Source organism: Taudactylus pleione, unplaced genomic scaffold (genome assembly GCF_031769625.1).
Source record: "Taudactylus pleione unplaced genomic scaffold, aTauple2 ptg000747l, whole genome shotgun sequence".
Taxonomy (NCBI): Eukaryota; Metazoa; Chordata; class Amphibia; order Anura; family Myobatrachidae; genus Taudactylus; species Taudactylus pleione.
The window spans coordinates 645,128-672,236 of record NW_028285149.1 but is presented as its reverse complement, the minus strand read 5'-3'; the positions used below and the strand labels follow the sequence as shown (position 1 = coordinate 672,236).

Here is a 27,109-nt window from a genome sequence, read left to right as displayed (position 1 = left end):
TATGTTTCCTATGCTGTATCCTATGCTGTATGTCTGTTTCCTATGCTGTATGTCTGTTTCCTATGCTGTATGTATGTTTCCTATGCTGTATGTATGATTCCTATGCTGTATGTGTGGTTCCTATGCTGTATGTGTGGTTCCTATGCTGTATGTCTGTTTCCTATGCTGTATGTCTGTTTCATATGCTGTATGTCTGTTTCCTATACTGTATGTGTGTTTCCTATGCTGTATGTGTGTTTCCTGTGCTGTATGTCTGGTTCCTGTGCTGTATGTCTGTTTCCTGTGCTGTACGTGTGTTTCTTATGCTGTATGTATGTTTCCTATGCTGTATGTTTGTTTCCTATGCTGTATGTCTGTTTCCTATGCTGTATGTGTGTTTCCTATGCTGTATGTCTGGATGTCTGTTTCCTGTGCTGTACGTGTGTTTCTTATGCTGTATGTCTGTTTCCTATGCTGTATGTCTGTTTCCTATGCTGTATGTGTGTTTCCTATGCTGTATGTGTGTTTCCTATGCTGTATGTGTGTTTCCTATGCTGTATGTCTGGTTCCTGTGCTGTATGTCTGTTTCATATGCTGTATGTCTATTTCCTATGCTGTATGTCTGTTTCCTATGCTGTATGTCTGTTTCCTATGCTGTATGTGTGTTTCCTATGCTGTAAGTGTGTTTCCTATGCTGTACGTCTGGTTCCTATGCTGTACGTCTGTTTCCTGTGCTGTACGTGTGTTTCTTATGCTGTATGTCTGTTTCCTATGCTGTATGTTTGTTTCCTATGCTGTATGTTTGTTTCCTATGCTGTATGTCTGTTTCCTATGCTGTATGTTTGGTTCCTCTGCTGTATTTCTGGTTCCTGTGCTGTACGTGTGTTTCCTGTGCTGTACGTGTGTTTCCTATGCTGTACGTATGTTTCCTATGCTGTACGTGTGTTTCCTATGCTGTATGTCTGGTTCCTATGCTGTATGTCTGGTTCCTATGCTGTATGTGTGTTTCCTATGCTGTATGTTTACTATGCTGTATGTCTGGTTCCTATGCTGTATGTGTGTTTCCTATGCTGTGTGTATGGTTCCTGTGCTGTATGTGTGTTTCCTATGCTGTATGTTTGTTTCCTATGCTGTATGTATGATTCCTATGCTGAATGTTTGTTTCCTATGCTGTATGTCTGTTTCCTATGCTGTATGTCTGTTTCCTATGCTGTATGTCTGTTTCCTATGCTGTATGTCTGTTTCCTATGCTGTATGTCTGTTTCCTATGCTGTATGTGTGTTTCCTATGCTGTATGTGTGTTTCCTATGCTGTATGTCTGGTTCCTATGCTGTACGTCTGTTTCCTGTGCTGTACGTGTGTTTCTTATGCTGTATGTATGTTTCCTATGCTGTATGTTTGTTTCCTATGCTGTATGTTTGTTTCCTATGCTGTATGTCTGTTTCCTATGCTGTATGTTTGGTTCCTCTGCTGTATGTCTGGTTCCTGTGCTGTACGTGTGTTTCCTGTGCTGTACGTGTGTTTCCTATGCTCTATGTATGTTTCCTATGCTGTACGTGTGTTTCCTATGCTGTATGTCTGGTTCCTATGCTGTATGTCTGGTTCCTATGCTGTATGTGTGTTTCCTATGCTGTATGTTTACTATGCTGTATGTCTGGTTCCTATGCTGTATGTGTGTTTCCTATGCTGTGTGTATGGTTCCTGTGCTGTATGTGTGTTTCCTATGCTGTATGTTTGTTTCCTATGCTGTATGTATGATTCCTATGCTGAATGTTTGTGTCCTATGCTGTATGTCTGGTTCCTATGCTGTATGTCTGTTTCCTATGCTGTATGTCTGTTTCCTATGCTGTATGTGTGTTTCCTATGCTGTATGTCTGGTTCCTATGCTGTACGTCTGTTTCCTGTGCTGTACGTGTGTTTCTTATGCTGTATGTATGTTTCCTATGCTGTATGTTTGTTTCCTGTGCTGTATGTTTGTTTCCTATGCTGTATGTCTGTTTCCTATGCTGTATGTTTGGTTCCTCTGCTGTACGTCTGGTTCCTGTGCTGTACGTGTGTTTCCTGTGCTGTACGTGTGTTTCCTATGCTGTATGTATGTCTGTTTCCTATGCTGTATGTCTGTTTCCTATGCTGTATGTGTGTTTCCTATGCTGTATGTTTACTATGCTGTATGTCTGGTTCCTATGCTGTATGTGTGTTTCCTATGCTGTGTGTATGGTTCCTGTGCTGTATGTGTGTTTCCTATGCTGTATGTTTGTTTCCTATGCTGTATGTTTGTTTCCTATGCTGAATGTTTGTTTCCTATGCTGTATGTCTGTTTCCTATGCTGTATGTCTGTTTCCTATGCTGTATGTCTGTTTCCTATGCTGTATGTATGTTTCCTATGCTGTTTCCTATGCTGTATGTCTGTTTCCTTTGCTGTGTGTATGTTTCCTATGCTGTATGTATGTTTCCTATGCTGTATGTATGTTTCCTATGCTGTATCCTATGCTGTATGTCTGTTTCCTATGCTGTATGTCTGTTTCCTATGCTGTATGTGTGTTTCCTATGCTGTATGTATGTTTCATATGCTGTATGTCTGTTTCCTATGCTGTATGTTTCCTATGCTGTATGTCTGTTTCCTTTGCTGTGTGTATGTTTCCTATGCTGTATGTATGTTTCCTATGCTGTATGTCTGATTCCTATGCTGTATGTCTGATTCCTATGCTGTATGTCTGATTCCTATGCTGCATGTCTGTTTCCTATGCTGTATGTGTGTTTCCTATGCTGTATGTTTGTTTCGTTTTGTGCTAATTTGTTATTGATTGAATTAAAACAACTGTTATTTATTTTCTATCAAGAAAATATCAGATTATTTTAAAATAGCTTTTCACTATGACTATATTACTAATGTACATACAGTATAGTGCAAGTAGTGTAGCTCCAAAAAATAGAGCTAGTAACAACATACTGAAATCATTTTAGGTTTTTCTTGACCTCAAATTAGTTATGTATGACTATTTTTAGAAAGGAAACAAATTATAAGTATTAATTTGTTGTACAGCGTAATTAGTGACCCTGTGAGGGCTCCAGTTGAGGAATATTCTTTTTTTCTTGTTTTTGTCTTTCTACATATTAATCATTATACTGTAGTTGAACATCCAGAACTTGATTGGATGCATCTTCCATCTTGCTGGCCTTGGCGTCACCTAGCGTTCATCATTGGTCAGTAATTACATGGGATGCTGCTTGTCCAATGTCACTTCTATATTTGGATGCTATCTATAAGTCATCGTCATCTCCGCACATGTATTTATCTGAATCATAAGTCAGAACAAGCTAGCGAGTGCACGGAGGCCATTTTGGGATTCACTATAAAGATTTTTACGTGCAGAGGCGTTTCTAGACAGGAGTGGGCCCGTGTGCAGTCTCCGACACGGGCCCCCTCCTCTCTGTTCAGCGGCCGGCAGCACACTGAGCGGTACGCGGCCAGCGTCGGAGTTATAGACTCTGGGCACTAGAGTGTGCCCAGAGTCTATAGACTATGCACAGGTCACCGGGAAAATGGCCACGGCGGCCATTTTCCAGTCGTTTTTAGAGCGCCGGACTTCAGAGAGCTAAGTATGCTATGGGTGCAGAGTGTGCGGTGCGGGGACCCCCTGGACCCAAGGGCCCGTGTTCCCCACACACCCTGCACCCATTATAGATACGCCCCTGTTTACGTGTTAGTTATTACAAATAGAACTTTCTGCATCGATATTCTCCATTCAATGTACAGTATAAACATTTTATAACTAGAAATGTTACTTCTTTAGAATTATCTCCATCATAATAATTACTGTACTCTAATCCAAGGTGAGTAAAAGTTTCTATATAGAATAAATATATAACATGTTTCATGCTGTATTATTATTTCTCATTATTTTGCTGTCACATTATAAATCATAAAACATGTTATTACTTGAATATTTGTCATTTGTTCTTGTATGTAACATTTCTGTAGCTGCCATTTTAAATCTTTCTAAAAACTCTTCCTTTATTTCTATATTTTTACAATCTCTATTTTATTAACACATTCTTAGCCATAATTACTTTACTACTAATCATAGCACATACGTATCTTAGTACAGGTAGTGTCAGTGTTACAGGGGGAGAGGAGGTGGTAGTGTCAGTGTTACAGGGGGAGAGGAGGGAGTAGTGTCAGTGTTACAGGGGGAGAGGAGGTGGTAGTGTCAGTGTTACAGGGGGAGAGGAGGTGGTAGTGTCAGTGTTACAGGGGGAGAGGAGGTGGTAGTGTCAGTGTTACAGGGGGAGAGGAGGTGGTAGTGTCAGTGATAGTACAGGGGGAGAGGAGGTGGCAGTGTCAGTGTTACAGGGGGAGAGGAGGTGGCAGTGTCAGTGATAGTACAGGGGGAGAGGTGGTGGTAGTGTCAGTGTTACAGGGGGAGAGGTGGTGGTAGTGTCAGTGTTACAGGGGGAGAGGAGGTGGTAGTGTCAGTGATAGTACAGGGGGAGAGGTGGTGGTAGTGGCAGTGTTACAGGGGGAGAGGAGGTGGTAGTGTCAGTGTTACAGGGGGAGAGGAGGTGGTAGTGTCAGTAATAGTACAGGGGGAGAGGTGGTGGTTGTGTCGGTGTTACAGGGGGAGAGGTGGTGGTAGTGTCAGTGAAAGTACAGGGGGAGAGGAGGTGGTAGTGTCAGTGAAAGTACAGGGGGAGAGGAGGTGGTAGTGTCAGTGTTACAGGGGGAGAGGTGGTGGTGATGTCAGTGATAGTACAGGGGGAGAAGTGGTGGTAGTGTCAGTGTTACAGGGGGAGAAGTGGTGGTAGTGTCAGTGATAGTACAGGGGGAGAGGTGGTGGTAGTGTCAGTGACACAGGGGGAGAGGAGGTGGTAGTGTCAGTGATAGTACAGGGGGAGAGGTGGTGGTAGTGTCAGTGTTACAGGGGGAGAGGTGGTGGTAGTGTCAGTGATAGTACAGGGGGAGAGGTGGTGGTAGTGTCAGTGACACAGGGGGAGAGGAGGTGGTAGTGTCAGTGATAGTACAGGGGGAGAGGAGGTGGTAGTGTCAGTGTTACAGGGGGAGAGGAGGTGGTAGTGTCAGTGATAGTACAGGGGGAGAGGTGGTGGTAGTGTCAGTGTTACAGGGGGAGAGGAGGTGGTAGTGTCAGTGTTACAGGGGGAGAGGAGGGGGTAGTGTCAGTGTTACAGGGGGAGAGGAGGTGGTAGTGTGAGTGTTACAGGGGGATAGGAGGTGGTAGTGTCAGTGTTACAGGGGGAGAGGAGGTGGTAGTGTCAGTGTTACAGGGGGTGAGGAGGTGGCAGTGTCAGTGTTACAGGGGGAGAGGAGGTGGCAGTGTCAGTGATAGTACAGGGGGAGAGGTGGTGGTAGTGTCAGTGTTACAGGGGGAGAGGTGGTGGTAGTGTCAGTGTTACAGGGGGAGAGGAGGTGGTAGTGTCAGTGATAGTACAGGGGGAGAGGTGGTGGTAGTGGCAGTGTTACAGGGGGAGAGGAGGTGGTAGTGTCAGTGTTACAGGGGGAGAGGAGGTGGTAGTGTCAGTAATAGTACAGGGGGAGAGGTGGTGGTTGTGTCGGTGTTACAGGGGGAGAGGTGGTGGTAGTGTCAGTGAAAGTACAGGGGGAGAGGAGGTGGTAGTGTCAGTGAAAGTACAGGGGGAGAGGAGGTGGTAGTGTCAGTGTTACAGGGGGAGAGGTGGTGGTGATGTCAGTGATAGTACAGGGGGAGAAGTGGTGGTAGTGTCAGTGTTACAGGGGGAGAAGTGGTGGTAGTGTCAGTGATAGTACAGGGGGAGAGGTGGTGGTAGTGTCAGTGACACAGGGGGAGAGGAGGTGGTAGTGTCAGTGATAGTACAGGGGGAGAGGTGGTGGTAGTGTCAGTGACACAGGGGGAGAGGAGGTGGTAGTGTCAGTGTTACAGGGGGAGAGGTGGTGGTAGTGTCAGTGTTACAGGGGGAGAGGAGGTGGTAATGTCAGTGTTACAGGGGGAGAGGAGGTGGTAATGTCAGTGATAGTACAGGGGGAGAGGAGGTGGTAGTGTCAGTGTTACAGGGGGAGAGGAGGTGGTAGTGTCAGTGATAGTACAGGGGGAGAGGTGGTGGTAGTGTCAGTGATAGTACAGGGGGAGAGGTGGTGGTAGTGTCAGTGATAGTACAGGGGGAGAGGTGGTGGTAGTGTCACTGATAGTACAGGGGGAGAGGAGGTGGTAGTGTCAGTGTTACAGGGGGAGAGGAGGTGGTAGTGTCAGTGTTACAGGGGGAGAGGTGGTGGTGATGTCAGTGATAGTACAGGGGGAGAAGTGGTGGTAGTGTCAGTGTTACAGGGGGAGAAGTGGTGGTAGTGTCAGTGATAGTACAGGGGGAGAGGTGGTGGTAGTGTCAGTGACACAGGGGGAGAGGAGGTGGTAGTGTCAGTGTTACAGGGGGAGAGGAGGTGGTAGTGTCAGTGATAGTACAGGGGGAGAGGAGGTGGTAGTGTCAGTGTTACAGGGGGAGAGGAGGTGGTAATGTCAGTGATAGTACAGGGGGAGAGGAGGTGGTAGTGTCAGTGATAGTACAGGGGGAGAGGTGGTGGTAGTGTCAGTGTTACAGGGGGAGAGGAGGTGGTAGAGTCAGTGTTACAGGGGGAGAGGAGGTGGTAGTGTCAGTGTTACAGGGGGAGAGGAGGTGGTAGTGTCAGTGTTACAGGGGGAGAGGAGGTGGTAGTGCCAGTGTTACAGGGGGAGAGGAGGTGGCAGTGTCAGTGTTACAGGGGGAGAGGAGGTGGCAGTGTCAGTGATAGTACAGGGGGAGAGGTGGTGGTAGTGTCAGTGTTACAGGGGGAGAGGTGGTGGTAGTGTCAGTGTTACAGGGGGAGAGGAGGTGGTAGTGTCAGTGTTACAGGGGGAGAGGAGGTGGTAGTGTCAGTGATAGTACAGGGGGAGAGGTGGTGGTAGTGGCAGTGTTACAGGGGGAGATTAGGTGGTAGTGTCAGTGTTACAGGGGGAGAGGAGGTGGTAGTGTCAGTAATAGTACAGGGGGAGAGGTGGTGGTTGTGTCGGTGTTACAGGGGGAGAGGTGGTGGTAGTGTCAGTGAAAGTACAGGGGGAGAGGAGGTGGTAGTGTCAGTGTTACAGGGGGAGAGGAGGTGGTAGTGTCAGTGTTACAGGGGGAGAGGTGGTGGTGATGTCAGTGATAGTACAGGGGGAGAAGTGGTGGTAGTGTCAGTGTTACAGGGGGAGAAGTGGTGGTAGTGTCAGTGATAGTACAGGGGGAGAGGTGGTGGTAGTGTCAGTGACACAGGGGGAGAGGAGGTGGTAGTGTCAGTGTTACAGGGGGAGAGGAGGTGGTAGTGTCAGTGATAGTACAGGGCGAGAGGTGGTGGTAGTGTCAGTGACACAGGGGGAGAGGAGGTGGTAGTGTCAGTGTTACAGGGGGAGAGGTGGTGGTAGTATCAGTGATAGTACAGGGGGAGAGGAGGTGGTAGTGTCAGTGTTACAGGGGGAGAGGAGGTGGTAGTGTCAGTGATAGTACAGGGGGAGAGGTGGTGGTAGTGTCAGTGATAGTATAGGGGGAGAGGTGGTGGTAGTGTCAGTGTTACAGGGGGAGAGGAGGTGGTAGTGTCAGTGATAGTACAGGGGGAGAGGAGGTGGTAGTGTCAGTGTTACAGGGGGAGAGGAGGTGGTAATGTCAGTGTTACAGGGGGAGAGGAGGTGGTAGTGTCAGTGATACAGGGGGAGAGGTGGTGGTAATGTCAGTGTTACAGGGGGAGAGGAGGTGGTAGTGTCAGTGATAGTACAGGGGGAGAGGTGGTGGTAGTGTCAGTGATAGTACAGGGGGAGAGGAGGTGGTTGTATCAGTGATAATACAGGGGGAAGTACTGTGAGGATGTAATGACTGTGATGTGTTATACAGGGGGAGAGGTGGTGTTAGTGATAGTACAGGGGGAAGTACTGTGAGGAGGTAATGACAGTGTGATGTGTATACAGGGGGAGAGGTGGTGTTAGTGATAGTACAGGGGGAAGTACTGTGAGGAGGTAATGACAGTGTGATGTGTTATACAGGGGGAGAGGTGGTGTTAGTGATAGTACAGGGGGAAGTACTGTGAGGAGGTAATGACAGTGTGATGTGTATACAGGGGGAGAGGTGGTGTTAGTGATAGTACAGGGGGAAGTACTGTGAGGAGGTAATGACAGTGTGATGTGTATACAGGGGGAGAGGTGGTGGTAGTGTTAGTGATAGTACAGGGGGAAGTACTGTGAGGAGGTAATGACAGTGATGTGTTATACAGAGGGAGAGGTGGTGTTAGTGATAGTACAGGGGGAAGTACTGTGAGGAGGTAATGACAGTGTGATGTGTTATACAGGGGGGAGAGGTGGTGTTAGTGATAGTACAGGGGGAAGTACTGTGAGGAGGTAATGACAGTGTGATGTGTATACAGGGGGGAGAGGTGGTGTCAGTGATAGTACAGGGGGAAGTACCGTGAGGAGGTAATGACAGTGTGATGTGTATACAGGGGGAGAGGTGGTGTTAGTGATAGTACAGGGGGAAGTACTGTGAGGAGGTAATGACAGTGTGATGTGTATACAGGGGGAGAGGTGGTGTCAGTGATAGCACAGGGGGAAGTACTGTGAGGAGGTAATGACAGTGTGATGTGTTATACAGGGGGGAGAGCTGGTGTTAGTGATAGTACAGGGGGAAGTACTGTGAGGAGGTAATGACAGTGTGATATGTATACAGGGGGAGAGGTGGTGGTAGTGTCAGTGATAGTACAGGGGGAAGTACTGTGAGGAGGTAATGACAGTGTGATGTGTTATACAGGGGGAGAGGTTGTGTTAGTGATAGTACAGGGGGAAGTACTGTGAGGAGGTAATGACAGTGTGATGTGTATACAGGGGGAGAGGTGGTGATAGTGATAGTACAGGGGGAAGTACTGTGAGGAGATAATGACAGTGTGATGTGTTATACAGGGGGAGAGGTGGTGTTAGTGATAGTACAGGGGGAAGTACTGTGAGGAGGTAATGACAGTGTAGTGTGTTATACAGGGGGAGATGTGGTGGTAGTGTTAGTGATAGTACAGGGGGAAGTACTGTGAGGAGGTAATGACAGTGTGATGTGTATACAGGGGGAGAGGTGGTGTCAGTGATAGCACAGGGGGAAGTACTGTGAGGAGGTAATGACAGTGTGATGTGTTATACAGGGGGGAGAGGTGGTATTAGTGATAGTACAGGGGGAAGTACTGTGAGAAGGTAATGACAGTGTGATGTGTTATACAGGGGGAGAGGTGGTGGTAGTGTCAGTGATAGTACAGGGGGAAGTACTGTGAGGAGGTAATGACAGTGTGATGTGTTATACAGGGGGAGAGGTTGTGTTAGTGATAGTACAGGGGGAAGTACTGTGAGGAGGTAATGACAGTGTGATGTGTATGCAGGGGGAGAGGTGGTGATAGTGATAGTACAGGGGGAAGTACTGTGAGGAGGTAATGACAGTGTGATGTGTTATACAGGGGGGAGAGGTGGTGTAAGTGATAGTACAGGGGGAAGTACTGTGAGGAGATAATGACAGTGTGATGTGTTATACAGGGGGAGAGGTGGTGTCAGTGATAGTACAGGGGGAAGTACTGTGAGGAGGTAATGACAGTGTGATGTGTTATACAGGGGGAGAGGTGGTGTTAGTGATAGTACAGGGGGAAGTACTGTGAGGAGGTAATGACAGTGTGATGTGTATACAGGGGGAGAGGTGGTGGTAGTGTTAGTGATAGTACAGGGGGAAGTACTGTGAGGAGGTAATGAGAGTGTGATGTGTATACAGGGGGAGAGGTGGTGGTAGTGTTAGTGATAGTACAGGGGGAAGTACTGTGAGGAGGTAATGACAGTGTGATGTGTTATACAGGGGGGAGAGGTGGTGTCAGTGATAGTACAGGGGGAAGTACTGTGAGGAGGTAATGACAGTGTGATGTGTATACAGGGGGAGAGGTGGTGTCAGTGATAGTACAGGGGGAAGTACTGTGAGGAGGTAATGACAGTGTGATGTGTTATACAGGGGGAGAGGTGGTGGTAGTGTTAGTGATAGTACAGGGGGATGTACTGTGAGGAGGTAATGACAGTGTGATGTGTATACAGGGGGAGAGGTGGTGTTAGTGATAGTACAGGGGGAAGTACTGTGAGGAGGTAATGACAGTGTGATGTGTATACAGGGGGAGAGGTGGTGTCAGTGATAGTACAGGGGGAAGTACTGTGAGGCGGTAATGACAGTGTGAAGTGTTATACAGGGGGAGAGGTGGTGTCAGTGATAGTACAGGGGGAAGTACTGTAGAGGAGGTAATGACAGTGTGAGGTGTATACAGGGGGAGAGGTGGTGGTAGTGTTAGTGATAGTGCAGGGGGAAGTACCGTGAGGAGGTAATGACAGTGTGTTGTGTATACAGGGGGAGAGGTGGTGGTAGTGTTAGTGATAGTACAGGGGGAAGTACCGTGAGGAGGTAATGACAGTGTGATGTGTTATACAGGGGGGAGAGGTGGTGTTAGTGATAGTACAGGGGGAAGTACTGTGAGGAGGTAATTACAGTGTGATGTGTTATACAGGGGGAGAGGTGTTAGTGATAGTACAGGGGGAAGTACTGTGAGGAGGTAATGACAGTGTGATGTGTTATACAGGGGGGAGAGGTGGTGTTAGTGATAGTACCGGGGGAAGTACTGTGAGGAGGTAATGACAGTGTGATGTGTTATACAGGGGGGAGAGGTGGTGTTAGTGATAGTACAGGGGGAAGTACTGTGAGGAGGTAATGACAGTGTGATGTGTTATACAGGGGGAGAGGTAGTGTTAGTGATAGTACAGGGGGAAGTACTGTGAGGAGGTAATGACAGTGTGATGTGTTTTACAGGGGGGAGAGGTGGTGTTAGTGATAGTACAGGGGGAAGTACTGTGAGGAGGTAATGACAGTGTGATGTGTTTTACAGGGGGGAGAGGTGGTGTTAGTGATAGTACAGGGGGAAGTACTGTGAGGAGGTAATGACAGTGTGATGTGTTATACAGGGGGAGAGGTGGTGTTAGTGATAGTACAGGGGGAAGTACTGTGAGGAGGTAATGACAGTGTGATGTGTTATACAGGGGGAGAGGTGGTGTCAGTGATAGTACAGGGGGAAGTACTGTGAGGAGGTAATGACAGTGTGATGTGTTATACAGGGGGAGAGGTGGTGTTAGTGATAGTACAGGGGGAAGTACTGTGAGGAGGTAATGACAGTGTGATGTGTTATACAGGGGGAGAGGTGGTGGTAGTGTTAGTGATAGTACAGGGGGATGTACTGTGAGGAGGTAATGACAGTGTGATGTGTATACAGGGGGAGAGGTGGTGTTAGTGATAGTACAGGGGGAAGTACTGTGAGGAGGTAATGACAGTGTGATGTGTATACAGGGGAAGAGGTGGTGTTAGTGTTAGTGATAGTACAGGGGGAAGTACTGTGAGGAGGTAATGACAGTGTGATGTGTATACAGGGGGAGAGGTGGTGGTAGTGATAGTACAGGGGGAAGTACTGTCAGGAGGTAATGACAGTGTGATGTGTTATACAGGGGGAGAGGTGGTGGTAGTGTCAGTGATAGTACAGGGGGAAGTACTGTGAGGAGGTAATGACAGTGTGATGTGTTATACAGGGGGAGAGGTGGTGTTAGTGATAGTACAGGGGGAAGTACTGTGAGGAGGTAATGACAGTGTGATGTGTTATACAGGGGGAGAGGTGGTGTTAGTGATAGTACAGGGGGAAGTACTGTGAGGAGGTAATGACAGTGTGATGTGTATACAGGGGAAGAGGTGGTGGTAGTGTTAGTGATAGTACAGGGGGAAGTACTGTGAGGAGGTAATGACAGTGTGATGTGTTATACAGGGGGGAGAGGTGGTGTCAGTGATAGTACAGGGGGAAGTACCGTGAGGAGGTAATGACAGTGTGATGTGTTATACAGGGGGAGAGGTGGTGGTAGTGTTAGTGATAGTACAGGGGGAAGTACTGTGAGGAGGTAATGACAGTGTGATGTGTTATACAGGGGGAGAGGTGGTGGTAGTGTCAGTGATAGTACAGGGGGAAGTACCGTGAGGAGGTAATGACAGTGTGATGTGTTATACAGGGGGAGAGGTGGTGGTAGTGTCAGTGATAGTACAGGGGGAAGTACCGTGAGGAGGTAATGACAGTGTGATGTGTTATACAGGGGGAGAGGTGGTGTTTTTGATAGTACAGGGGGAAGTACTGTGAGGAGGTAAAGACAGTGTGATGTGTTATTCAGGGGGAGAGGTGGTGTTAGTGATAGTACAGGGGGAAGTACCGTGAGGAGGTAATGACAGTGTGATGTGTTATACAGGGGGGAGAGGTGGTGTTAGTGATAGTACAGGGGGAAGTACTGTGAGGAGGTAATGACAGTGTGATGTGTTATACAGGGGGAGAGGAGGTGTTAGTGATAGTACAGGGGGAAGTACTGTGAGGAGGTAATGACAGTGTGATGTGTTATACAGGGGGAGAGGTGGTGTTAGTGATAGTACAGGGGGAAGTACTGTGAGGAGGTAATGACAGTGTGATGTGTTATACAGGGGGAGAGGTGGTGTTAGTGATAGTACAGGGGGAAGTACTGTGAGGAGGTAATGACAGTGTGATGTGTTATACAGGGGGAGAGGTGGTGGTAGTGTTAGTGATAGTACAGGGGGATGTACTGTGAGGAGGTAATGACAGTGTGATGTGTATACAGGGGGAGAGGTGGTGTTAGTGATAGTACAGGGGGAAGTACTGTGAGGAGGTAATGACAGTGTGATGTGTATACAGGGGAAGAGGTGGTGTTAGTGTTAGTGATAGTACAGGGGGAAGTACTGTGAGGAGGTAATGACAGTGTGATGTGTATACAGGGGGAGAGGTGGTGGTAGTGATAGTACAGGGGGAAGTACTGTCAGGAGGTAATGACAGTGTGATGTGTTATACAGGGGGAGAGGTGGTGGTAGTGTCAGTGATAGTACAGGGGGAAGTACTGTGAGGAGGTAATGACAGTGTGATGTGTTATACAGGGGGAGAGGTGGTGTTAGTGATAGTACAGGGGGAAGTACTGTGAGGAGGTAATGACAGTGTGATGTGTTATACAGGGGGAGAGGTGGTGTTAGTGATAGTACAGGGGGAAGTACTGTGAGGAGGTAATGACAGTGTGAAGTGTTATACAGGGGGAGAGGTGGTGTCAGTGATAGTACAGGGGGAAGTACTGTGAGGAGGTAATGACAGTGTGATGTGTATACAGGGGGAGAGGTGGTGTTAGTGATAGTACAGGATGAAGTACTCTGAGGAGGTAATGACAGTGTGATGTGTTATACAGGGGGAGAGGTGGTGTCAGTGATAGTACAGGTGGAAGTACTGTGAGGAGCTAATTACAGTGTGATGTGTTATACAGGGGGAGAGGTGGTGTTAGTGATAGTACAGGGGGAAGTACTGTGAGGAGGTAATGACAGTGTGATGTGTATACAGGGGGAGAGGTGGTGTTAGTGATAGTACAGGGGGAAGTACTGTGAGGAGGTAATGACAGTGTGATGTGTTATACAGGGGGGAGAGGTGATGTTAGTGATTGTACAGGGGGAAGTACTGTGAGGTGGTAATGACAGTGTGATGTGTATACAGGGGGAGAGGTGGTGTCAGTGATAGTACAGGGGGAAGTACTGTGAGAAGGTAATGACAGTGTGATATGTATACATGGGGAGAGGTGGTGTTAGTGATAGTACAGGGGGAAGTACTGTGAGGAGGTAATGACAGTGTGATGTGTTATACAGGGGGAGAGGTTGTGTTAGTGATAGTACAGGGGGAAGTACTGTGAGGAGGTAATGACAGTGTGATGTGTATACAGGGGGAGAGGTGGTGTTAGTGATAGTACAGGGGGAAGTACTGTGAGGAGGTAATGACAGTGTGATGTGTTATACAGGGGGAGAGGTGGTGTTAGTGATAGTACAGGGGGAAGTACTGTGAGGAGGTAATGACAGTGTGATGTGTATACAGGGGGAGAGGTGGTGGTAGTGTCAGTGATAGTACAGGGGGAGAGGAGGTGGTTGTATCAGTGATAATACAGGGGGAAGTACTGTGAGGATGTAATGACTGTGATGTGTTATACAGGGGGAGAGGTGGTGTTAGTGATAGTACAGGGGGAAGTACTGTGAGGAGGTAATGACAGTGTGATGTGTATACAGGGGGAGAGGTGGTGTTAGTGATAGTACAGGGGGAAGTACTGTGAGGAGGTAATGACAGTGTGATGTGTTATACAGGGGGAGAGGTGGTGTTAGTGATAGTACAGGGGGAAGTACTGTGAGGAGGTAATGACAGTGTGATGTGTATACAGGGGGAGAGGTGGTGGTAGTGTTAGTGATAGTACAGGGGGAAGTACTGTGAGGAGGTAATGACAGTGATGTGTTATACAGAGGGAGAGGTGGTGTTAGTGATAGTACAGGGGGAAGTACTGTGAGGAGGTAATGACAGTGTGATGTGTTATACAGGGGGGAGAGGTGGTGTTAGTGATAGTACAGGGGGAAGTACTGTGAGGAGGTAATGACAGTGTGATGTGTATACAGGGGGGAGAGGTGGTGTCAGTGATAGTACAGGGGGAAGTACCGTGAGGAGGTAATGACAGTGTGATGTGTATACAGGGGGAGAGGTGGTGTTAGTGATAGTACAGGGGGAAGTACTGTGAGGAGGTAATGACAGTGTGATGTGTATACAGGGGGAGAGGTGGTGTCAGTGATAGCACAGGGGGAAGTACTGTGAGGAGGTAATGACAGTGTGATGTGTTATACAGGGGGGAGAGGTGGTGTTAGTGATAGTACAGGGGGAAGTACTGTGAGGAGGTAATGACAGTGTGATATGTATACAGGGGGAGAGGTGGTGGTAGTGTCAGTGATAGTACAGGGGGAAGTACTGTGAGGAGGTAATGACAGTGTGATGTGTTATACAGGGGGAGAGGTTGTGTTAGTGATAGTACAGGGGGAAGTACTGTGAGGAGGTAATGACAGTGTGATGTTTATACAGGGGGAGAGGTGGTGATAGTGATAGTACAGGGGGAAGTACTGTGAGGAGGTAATGACAGTGTGATGTGTTATACAGGGGGAGAGGTGGTGTTAGTGATAGTACAGGGGGAAGTACTGTGAGGAGGTAATGACAGTGTAGTGTGTTATACAGGGGGAGATGTGGTGGTAGTGTTAGTGATAGTACAGGGGGAAGTACTGTGAGGAGGTAATGACAGTGTGATGTGTATACAGGGGGAGAGGTGGTGTCAGTGATAGCACAGGGGGAAGTACTGTGAGGAGGTAATGACAGTGTGATGTGTTATACAGGGGGGAGAGGTGGTATTAGTGATAGTACAGGGGGAAGTACTGTGAGAAGGTAATGACAGTGTGATGTGTTATACAGGGGGAGAGGTGGTGGTAGTGTCAGTGATAGTACAGGGGGAAGTACTGTGAGGAGGTAATGACAGTGTGATGTGTTATACAGGGGGAGAGGTTGTGTTAGTGATAGTACAGGGGGAAGTACTGTGAGGAGGTAATGACAGTGTGATGTGTATGCAGGGGGAGAGGTGGTGATAGTGATAGTACAGGGGGAAGTACTGTGAGGAGGTAATGACAGTGTGATGTGTTATACAGGGGGGAGAGGTGGTGTAAGTGATAGTACAGGGGGAAGTACTGTGAGGAGATAATGACAGTGTGATGTGTTATACAGGGGGAGAGGTGGTGTCAGTGATAGTACAGGGGGAAGTACTGTGAGGAGGTAATGACAGTGTGATGTGTTATACAGGGGGAGATGTGGTGGTAGTGATAGTACAGGGGAAGTACTGTGAGAAGGTAATGACAGTGTGATGTGTATACAGGGGGAGAGGTGGTGTTAGTGATAGTACAGGGGGAAGTACTGTGAGGAGGTAATGACAGTGTGATGTGTTATACAGGGGGAGAGGTGGTGTTAGTGATAGTACAGGGGGAAGTACTGTGAGGAGGTAATGACAGTGTGATGTGTTATACAGGGGGAGAGGTGGTGTTAGTGATAGTACAGGGGGAAGTACTGTGAGGAGGTAATGACAGTGTGATGTGTATACAGGGGGAGAGGTGGTGGTAGTGTTAGTGATAGTACAGGGGGAAGTACTGTGAGGAGGTAATGAGAGTGTGATGTGTATACAGGGGGAGAGGTGGTGGTAGTGTTAGTGATAGTACAGGGGGAAGTACTGTGAGGAGGTAATGACAGTGTGATGTGTTATACAGGGGGGAGAGGTGGTGTCAGTGATAGTACAGGGGGAAGTACTGTGAGGAGGTAATGACAGTGTGATGTGTATACAGGGGGAGAGGTGGTGTCAGTGATAGTACAGGGGGAAGTACTGTGAGGAGGTAATGACAGTGTGATGTGTTATACAGGGGGAGAGGTGGTGGTAGTGTTAGTGATAGTACAGGGGGATGTACTGTGAGGAGGTAATGACAGTGTGATGTGTATACAGGGGGAGAGGTGGTGTTAGTGATAGTACAGGGGGAAGTACTGTGAGGAGGTAATGACAGTGTGATGTGTATACAGGGGGAGAGGTGGTGTCAGTGATAGTACAGGGGGAAGTACTGTGAGGCGGTAATGACAGTGTGAAGTGTTATACAGGGGGAGAGGTGGTGTCAGTGATAGTACAGGGGGAAGTACTGTAGAGGAGGTAATGACAGTGTGATGTGTATACAGGGGGAGAGGTGGTGGTAGTGTTAGTGATAGTGCAGGGGGAAGTACCGTGAGGAGGTAATGACAGTGTGTTGTGTATACAGGGGGAGAGGTGGTGGTAGTGTTAGTGATAGTACAGGGGGAAGTACCGTGAGGAGGTAATGACAGTGTGATGTGTTATACAGGGGGGAGAGGTGGTGTTAGTGATAGTACAGGGGGAAGTATTGTGAGGAGGTAATTACAGTGTGATGTGTTATACAGGGGGAGAGGTGTTAGTGATAGTACAGGGGGAAGTACTGTGAGGAGGTAATGACAGTGTGATGTGTTATACAGGGGGGAGAGGTGGTGTTAGTGATAGTACCGGGGGAAGTACTGTGAGGAGGTAATGACAGTGTGATGTGTTATACAGGGGGGAGAGGTGGTGTTAGTGATAGTACAGGGGGAAGTACTGTGAGGAGGTAATGACAGTGTGATGTGTTATACAGGGGGAGAGGTAGTGTTAGTGATAGTACAGGGGGAAGTACTGTGAGGAGGTAATGACAGTGTGATGTGTTTTACAGGGGGGAGAGGTGGTGTTAGTGATAGTACAGGGGGAAGTACTGTGAGGAGGTAATGACAGTGTGATGTGTTTTACAGGGGGGAGAGGTGGTGTTAGTGATAGTACAGGGGGAAGTACTGTGAGGAGGTAATGACAGTGTGATGTGTTATACAGGGGGATAGGTGGTGTTAGTGATAGTACAGGGGGAAGTATTGTGAGGAGGTAATGACAGTGTGATGTGTTATACAGGGGGAGAGGTGGTGTCAGTGATAGTACAGGGGGAAGTACTGTGAGGAGGTAATGACAGTGTGATGTGTTATACAGGGGGAGAGGTGGTGTTAGTGATAGTACAGGGGGAAGTACTGTGAGGAGGTAATGACAGTGTGATGTGTTATACAGGGGGAGAGGTGGTGGTAGTGTTAGTGATAGTACAGGGGGATGTACTGTGAGGAGGTAATGACAGTGTGATGTGTATACAGGGGGAGAGGTGGTGTTAGTGATAGTACAGGGGGAAGTACTGTGAGGAGGTAATGACAGTGTGAAGTGTTATACAGGGGGAGAGGTGGTGTCAGTGATAGTACAGGGGGAAGTACTGTGAGGAGGTAATGACAGTGTGATGTGTATACAGGGGAAGAGGTGGTGGTAGTGTTAGTGATAGTACAGGGGGAAGTACTGTGAGGAGGTAATGACAGTGTGATGTGTTATACAGGGGGGAGAGGTGGTGTCAGTGATAGTACAGGGGGAAGTACCGTGAGGAGGTAATGACAGTGTGATGTGTTATACAGGGGGAGAGGTGGTGGTAGTGTTAGTGATAGTACAGGGGGAAGTACTGTGAGGAGGTAATGACAGTGTGATGTGTTATACAGGGGGAGAGGTGGTGGTAGTGTCAGTGATAGTACAGGGGGAAGTACCGTGAGGAGGTAATGACAGTGTGATGTGTTATACAGGGGGAGAGGTGGTGGTAGTGTCAGTGATAGTACAGGGGGAAGTACCGTGAGGAGGTAATGACAGTGTGATGTGTTATACAGGGGGAGAGGTGGTGTTTTTGATAGTACAGGGGGAAGTACTGTGAGGAGGTAAAGACAGTGTGATGTGTTATTCAGGGGGAGAGGTGGTGTTAGTGATAGTACAGGGGGAAGTACTGTGAGGAGGTAATGACAGTGTGATGTGTATACAGGGGGAGAGGTGGTGTTAGTGATAGTACAGGGGGAAGTACCGTGAGGAGGTAATGACAGTGTGATGTGTTATACAGGGGGGAGAGGTGGTGTTAGTGATAGTACAGGGGGAAGTACTGTGAGGAGGTAATGACAGTGTGATGTGTTATACAGGGGGAGAGGTGGTGTTAGTGATAGTACAGGGGGAAGTACTGTGAGGAGGTAATGACAGTGTGATGTGTTATACAGGGGGAGAGGTGGTGTTAGTGATAGTACAGGGGGAAGTACTGTGAGGAGGTAATGACAGTGTGATGTGTTATACAGGGGGAGAGGTGGTGTTAGTGATAGTACAGGGGGAAGTACTGTGAGGAGGTAATGACAGTGTGATGTGTTATACAGGGGGAGAGGTGGTGGTAGTGTTAGTGATAGTACAGGGGGATGTACTGTGAGGAGGTAATGACAGTGTGATGTGTATACAGGGGGAGAGGTGGTGTTAGTGATAGTACAGGGGGAAGTACTGTGAGGAGGTAATGACAGTGTGATGTGTTATACAGGGGGAGAGGTGGTGGTAGTGTTAGTGATAGTACAGGGGGATGTACTGTGAGGAGGTAATGACAGTGTGATGTGTATACAGGGGGAGAGGTGGTGTTAGTGATAGTACAGGATGAAGTACTCTGAGGAGGTAATGACAGTGTGAAGTGTTATACAGGGGGAGAGGTGGTGTCAGTGATAGTACAGGGGGATGTACTGTGAGGAGGTAATGACAGTGTGATGTGTTATACAGGGGGAGAGGTGGTGTTAGTGATAGTACAGGATGAAGTACTCTGAGGAGGTAATGACAGTGTGATGTGTTATACAGGGGGAGAGGTGGTGTCAGTGATAGTACAGGTGGAAGTACTGTGAGGAGCTAATTACAGTGTGATGTGTTATACAGGGGGAGAGGTGGTGTTAGTGATAGTACAGGGGGAAGTACTGTGAGGAGGTAATGACAGTGTGATGTGTATACAGGGGGAGAGGTGGTGTTAGTGATAGTACAGGGGGAAGTACTGTGAGGAGGTAATGACAGTGTGATGTGTTATACAGGGGGGAGAGGTGATGTTAGTGATTGTACAGGGGGAAGTACTGTGAGAAGGTAATGACAGTGTGATATGTATACAGGGGGAGAGGTGGTGTTAGTGATAGTACAGGGGGAAGTACTGTGAGGAGGTAATGACAGTGTGATGTGTTATACAGGGGGAGAGGTTGTGTTAGTGATAGTACAGGGGGAAGTACTGTGAGGAGGTAATGACAGTGTGATATGTATACAGGGGGAGAGGTGGTGTTAGTGATAGTACAGGGGGAAGTACTGTGAGGAGGTAATGACAGTGTGATGTGTTATACAGGGGGAGAGGTTGTGTTAGTGATAGTACAGGGGGAAGTACTGTGAGGAGGTAATGACAGTGTGATGTGTATACAGGGGGAGAGGTGGTGTTAGTGATAGTACAGGGGGAAGTACTGTGAGGAGGTAATGACAGTGTGATGTGTTATACAGGGGGAGAGGTGGTGTCAGTGATAGTACAGGGGGAAGTACTGTGAGAAGGTAATGACAGTGTGATATGTATACAGGGGGAGAGGTGGTGTTAGTGATAGTACAGGGGGAAGTACTGTGAGGAGGTAATGACAGTGTGATGTGTTATACAGGGGGAGAGGTTGTGTTAGTGATAGTACAGGGGGAAGTACTGTGAGGAGGTAATGACAGTGTGATGTGTATACAGGGGGAGAGGTGGTGTCAGTGATAGTACAGGGGGAAGTACTGTGAGGAGGTAATGACAGTGTGATGTGTATACAGGGTGGTGGTAGTGTCAGTGATAGTACAGGGGGAAGTACTGTGAGGAGGTAATGACAGTGTGATGTGTTATACAGGGGGAGAGGTGGTGTCAGTGATAGTACAGGGGGAAGTACTGTGAGGAGGTAATGACAGTGTGATGTGTTATACAGGGGGAGAGGTGCTGTTAGTGATAGTACAGGGGGAAGTACTGTGATGAGGTAATGACAGTGTGATGTGTTATACAGGGGGAGAGGTGGTGGTAGTGATAGTACAGGGGGAAGTACTGTGAGGAGGTAATGACAGTGTGATGTGTTATACAGGGGGAGAGGTGGTGTTAGTGATAGTACAGGGGGAAGTACTGTGAGGAGGTTATGACAGTGTGATGTGTTATACAGGGGGAGAGGTGGTGGTAGTGTTAGTGATAGTACAAGGGGATGTACTGTGAGGAGGTAATGACAGTGTGATGTGTATACAGGGGGAGAGGTGGTGTTAGTGATAGTACAGGGGGAAGTACTGTGAGGCGGTAATGACAGTGTGAAGTGTTATACAGGGGGAGAGGTGGTGTCAGTGATAGTACAGGGGGAAGTACTGTGAGGAGGTAATGACAGTGTGATGTGTATACAGGGGGAGAGGTGGTGGTAGTGTTAGTGATAGTACAGGGGGAAGTACCGTGAGGAGGTAATGACAGTGTGATGTGTTATACAGGGGAGAGAGGTGGTGTTAGTGATAGTACAGGGGGAAGTACTGTGAGGAGGTAATTACAGTGTGATGTGTTATACAGGGGGAGAGGTGTTAGTGATAGTACAGGGGGAAGTACTGTGAGGCGGTAATGACAGTGTGATGTGTTATACAGGGGGGAGAGGTGGTGTTAGTGATAGTACCGGGGGAAGTACTGTGAGGTAGTAATGACAGTGTGATGTGTTATACAGGGGGGAGAGGTGGTGTTAGTGATAGTACAGGGGGAAGTACTGTGAGGAGGTAATGACAGTGTGATGTGTTTTACAGGGGGGAGAGGTGGTGTTAGTGATAGTACAGGGGGAAGTACTGTGAGGAGGTAATGACAGTGTGATGTGTTATACAGGGGGGAGAGGTGGTGTTAGTGATAGTACAGGGGGAAGTACTGTGAGGTAGTAATGACAGTGTGATGTGTTATACAGGGGGGAGAGGTGGTGTTAGTGATAGTACAGGGGGAAGTACTGTGAGGAGGTAATGACAGTGTGATGTGTTATACAGGGGGAGAGGTGGTGTCAGTGATAGTACAGGGGGAAGTACTGTGAGGAGGTAATGACAGTGTGATGTATTATACAGGGGGAGAGGTGGTGGTAGTGATAGTACAGGGGGAAGTACTGTGAGGAGGTAATGACAGTGTGATGTGTTATACAGGGGGAGAGGTGGTGTTAGTGATAGTACCGGGGGAAGTACTGTGAGGAGGTAATGACAGTGTGATGTATTATACAGGGGGAGAGGTGGTGGTAGTGATAGTACAGGGGGAAGTACTGTGAGGAGGTAATGACAGTGTGATGTGTTATACAGGGGGAGAGGTGGTGTTAGTGATAGTACAGCGGGAAGAACTGTGAGGAGGTAATGACAGTGTGATGTGTATACAGGGGGAGAGGTGGTGTTAGTGATAGTACAGGGGGAAGAACTGTGAGGAGGTAATGACAGTGTGATGTGTTATACAGGGGGAGAGGTGGTAGTGATAGTACAGGGGGAAGTACTGTGAGGAGGTAATGACAGTGTGATGTGTATACAGGGGGAGAGGTGGTGTTAGTGATAGTACAGGGGGAAGTACTGTGAGGAGGTAATGACAGTGTGATGTGTATACAGGGGGAGAGGTGGTGTTAGTGATAGTACAGGGGGAAGTACTGTCAGGAGGTAATGACAGTGTGATGTGTTATACAGGGGGGAGAGATGGTGTCAGTGATAGTACACGGGGAAGTACTGTGAGGAGGTAATGACAGTGTGATGTGTATACAGGGGGAGAGGTGGTGTTAGTGATAGTACAGGGGGAAGTACTGTGAGGAGGTAATGACAGTGTGATGTGTTATACAGGGGGAGACGTGGTGGTAGTGATAGTACAGGGGGAAGTACTGTGAGGAGGTAATGACAGTGTGATGTGTTATACAGGGGGAGAGGTGGTGTTAGTGATAGTACAGGGGGAAGTACTGTGAGGAGGTAATGACAGTGTGATGTGTTATACAGGGGGAGAGGTGGTGTTAGTGATAGTACAGGGGGAAGTACTGTGAGGAGGTAATGACAGTGTGATGTGTATACAGGGGGAGAGGTGGTGTTAGTGATAGTACAGGGGGAAGTACTGTGAGGAGGTAATGACAGTGTGATGTGTTATACAGGGGGGAGAGGTAGTGTTAGTGATAGTACAGGGGGAAGTACTGTGAGGAGCTAATTACAGTGTGATGTGTTATACAGGGGGAGAGGTGGTGTTAGTGATAGTACAGGGGGAAGTACTGTGAGGAGGTAATGACAGTGTGATGTGTTATACATGGGGGAGAGGTGGTGTTAGTGATAGTACCGGGGGAAGTACTGTGAGGAGGTAATGACAGTGTGATGTGTTATACAGGGGGGAGAGGTGGTGTTAGTGATAGTACAGGGGGAAGTACTGTGAGGAGGTAATTACAGTGTGTAGTGTTATACAGGGGGAGAGGTGGTGTCAGTGATAGTACAGGGGGAAGTACTGTGAGGAGGTAATGACAGTGTGAAGTGTTATACAGGGGGAGAGGTGGTGTCAGTGATAGTACAGGGGGAAGTACTGTGAGGAGGTAATGACAGTGTGATGTGTATACAGGGGAAGAGGTGGTGGTAGTGTTAGTGATAGTACAGGGGGAAGTACCGTGAGGAGGTAATGACAGTGTGATGTGTTATACAGGGGGGAGAGGTGGTGTTAGTGATAGTACAGGGGGAAGTACTGTGAGGAGCTAATTACAGTGTGATGTGTTATACAGGGGGAGAGGTGGTGTTAGTGATAGTACAGGGGGAAGTACTGTGAGGAGGTAATGACAGTGTGATGTGTTATACAGGGGGGAGAGGTGGTGTTAGTGATAGTACCGGGGGAAGTACTGTGAGGAGGTAATGACAGTGTGATGTGTTATACAGGGGGGAGAGGTGGTGTTAGTGATAGTACAGGGGGAAGTACTGTGAGGAGGTATTGAAAGTGTGATGTGTATACAGGGGGAGAGGTGGTGTTAGTGATAGTACAGGGGGAAGTACTGTGAGGAGGTAATGACAGTGTGATGTGTTATACAGGGGGGAGAGGTGGTGTTAGTGATAGTACAGGGGGAAGTACTGTGAGGAGGTAATGACAGTGTGATGTGTTATACAGGGGGAGAGGTGCTGTTAGTGATAGTACAGGGGGAAGTACTGTGAGGAGGTAATGACAGTGTGATGTGTTATACAGGGGGAGAGGTGGTGTTAGTGATAGTACAGGGGGAAGTACTGTGAGGAGGTAATGACAGTGTGATGTGTTATACAGGGGGAGAGGTGGTGTCAGTGATAGTACAGGGGGAAGTACTGTGAGGAGGTAATGACAGTGTGATGTGTATACAGGGGAAGAGGTGGTGGTAGTGTTAGTGATAGTGCAGGGGGAAGTACTGTGAGGAGGTAATGACAGTGTGATGTGTATACAGGGGGAGAGGTGGTGGTAGTGTTAGTGATAGTACAGGGGGAAGTACCGTGAGGAGGTAATGACAGTGTGATGTGTTATACAGGGGGGAGAGGTGGTGTTAGTGATAGTACAGGGGGAAGTACTGTGAGGAGCTAATTACAGTGTGATGTGTTATACAGGGGGAGAGGTGGTGTTAGTGATAGTACAGGGGGAAGTACTGTGAGGAGGTAATGACAGTGTGATGTGTTATACAGGGGGGAGAGGTGGTGTTAGTGATAGTACCGGGGGAAGTACTGTGAGGAGGTAATGACAGTGTGATGTGTTATACAGGGGGGAGAGGTGGTGTTAGTGATAGTACAGGGGGAAGTACTGTGAGGAGGTATTGACAGTGTGATGTGTATACAGGGGGAGAGGTGGTGTTAGTGATAGTACAGGGGGAAGTACTGTGAGGAGGTAATGACAGTGTGATGTGTTATACAGGGGGGAGAGGTGGTGTTAGTGATAGTACAGGGGGAAGTACTGTGAGGAGGTAATGACAGTGTGATGTGTTATACAGGGGGAGAGGTGCTGTTAGTGATAGTACAGGGGGAAGTACTGTGAGGAGGTAATGACAGTGTGATGTGTTATACAGGGGGAGAGGTGGTGTTAGTGATAGTACAGGGGGAAGTACTGTGAGGAGGTAATGACAGTGTGATGTGTTATACAGGGGGAGAGGTGGTGTTAGTGATAGTACAGGGGGAAGTACTGTGAGGAGGTAATGACAGTGTGATGTGTATACAGGAAGCTGACAGAGGAGGAAGTTATCGGAAAAGCAGAAGGAGGGGGGTTGGGAGAATAACTCTGAATAGACAGAAGTTATAGAAAGTTGGGGACAATGAGAGGCGTCGGGATAACTTGGTGACAATCTGCTGAGTGATTCTAGAGATGTCTGAGCCTCACACCAGCAACTTCTCACTAATATAGGACAGAAAACAGGTTTATATTGTGCTCTTCTCACAGCACTGCGATGTCCGCCCCAGACAAGCCTCTAAAGGAGGGACAACTCCATGTCAAACAGAACAAGTTTGGGAAGGTATGTTACCTCTCAACCTATATACTGGTTATACACTATATATACCTCTCACCCTATATACTGGTTATACACTATGTACCTCTCAACCTATATACTGGTTATACACTATGTACCTCTCACCCTATATACTGGTTATACACTATATATACCTCTCACCCTATATACTGGTTATACACTATGTACCTCTCAACCTATATACTGGTTATACACTATGTACCTCTCACCCTATATACTGGTTATACACAATATATACCTCTCACCCTATATACTGGTTATACACTATGTACCTCTCACCCTATATACTGGTTATACACAATATATACCTCTGACCCTATATACTGGTTATACACTATGTACCTCTCACCCTATATACTGGTTATACACAATATATACCTCTCACCCTATATACTGGTTATACACAATATATACCTCTCACCCTATATACTGGTTATACACAATATATACCTCTCACCCTATATACTGGTTATACACTATGTACCTCTCACCCTATATACTGGTTATACACACTATATACCTCACCCTATATACTGGTTATACACAATATATACTTCTCACCCTATATACTGGTTATACACTATGTACCTCTCACCCTATATACTGGTTATACACACTATATACCTCTCACCCTATATACTGGTTATACACAATATATACTTCTCACCCTATATACTGATTATACACTACTCTCACCCTGTATACTGGTTATACACACTATATTCCTCTCACCCTATATACTGATTATACATAATATATACCTCTCACCCTTTATACTGGTTATACACAATATATACCTCTCACCCTATATACTGGTTATACACAATATATACCTCTCACCCTATATACTGGTTATACACAATATATACCTCTCACCCTGTATACTGGTTAAACACAATATATACCTCTCACCCTATATACTGGTTATACTCAATATGTACCTTTCACCCTGTATACTGGTTATACACAATATATACATCTCACCCTATATACTGGTTGTACACAATATGTACCTCTCACCCTATATACTGGTTATACACAATATATACCTCTCACCCTATATACCAGTTATACACTTTGTACCTCTGACCCTATATACTGGTTATACACAATATATACCTCTCACCCTATATACTGGTTATACACAATATATACCTCTCACCCTATATACTGGTTATACACACTATATACCTCTCACCCTATATACTGGTTATACACAATATGTACCTCTCACCCTATATACTGGTTATACACAATATATACCTCTCACCCTGTATACTGGTTATACACAATATGTACCTCACCCTATATACTTTTTACACACAATATGTACCTCTCACCCTATATACTGGTTATACACAATATATACCTCTCACCCTATATACTGGTTATACACAATATATACTTCTCACCCTATATACTGGTTGTACACAATATATACCTCTCACCCTATATACTGGTTATACACAATATATACCTCTCACCCTATATACTGGTTATACACAATATATACTTCTCACCCTATATACTGGTTGTACACAATATATACCTCTCACCCTATATACTGGTTATACACAATATATACCTCTCACCCTATATACTGGTTATACACACTATAAACCTCTCACCCTATATACTGGTTATACACACTATATACCTCTCACCCTATATACTTATTATACACAATATATACCTCTCACCCTATATATTGGTTATACACAATATATACTTCTCACCCTGTATACTGGTTATACACAATATTTACCTCTCACCCTATATACTTGTTATACACAATATATACTTCTCACCCTGTATACCGGTTATACACTATGTACCTCTCACCCTATATACTGGTTATACACAATATATACCTCTCACCCTATATACTGGTTATACACACTATATACCTCTCACCCTATATACTGGTTATACACACTATATACCTCTCACCCTATATACTGATTATACACAATATATACCTCTCACCCTATATACTGGTTATACACAATATATACTTCTCACCCTGTATACTGGTTATACACAATATATACCTCTCACCCTATATACTTGTTATACACAATATATACCTATCACCCTATATACTGGTTGTACACAATATGTACCTCTCACCCTATATACTGGTTATGCACAATATATACCTCTCACCCTATATACTGGTTATACACAATATATACCTCTCACCCTATATACTTGTTATACACAATATATACCTCTCACCCTATATACTGGTTGTACACAATATGTACCTCTCAC

The 27,109-nt window shown here is 46.8% G+C and overlaps 1 protein-coding gene across 3 annotated transcripts in view; it reads left to right on the top strand.

Moving 5' to 3' along the window:
* LOC148477101 (docking protein 1-like) overlaps positions 1 to 27,109 on the top strand; it is a 510,241-nt gene that overhangs the window by 24,699 nt on the left and 458,433 nt on the right. For 2 of the 3 annotated variants that reach the window (XM_088457210.1, XM_088457211.1), the window contains one exon: positions 24,748 to 24,820. In XM_088457210.1, the coding sequence (XP_088313336.1) occupies positions 24,748 to 24,820 (73 nt within the window). Of the gene's footprint in view, positions 1 to 24,575; positions 24,821 to 27,109 lie in introns of those variants that run through there. The other variant, XM_088457212.1, reaches the window with a different exon arrangement.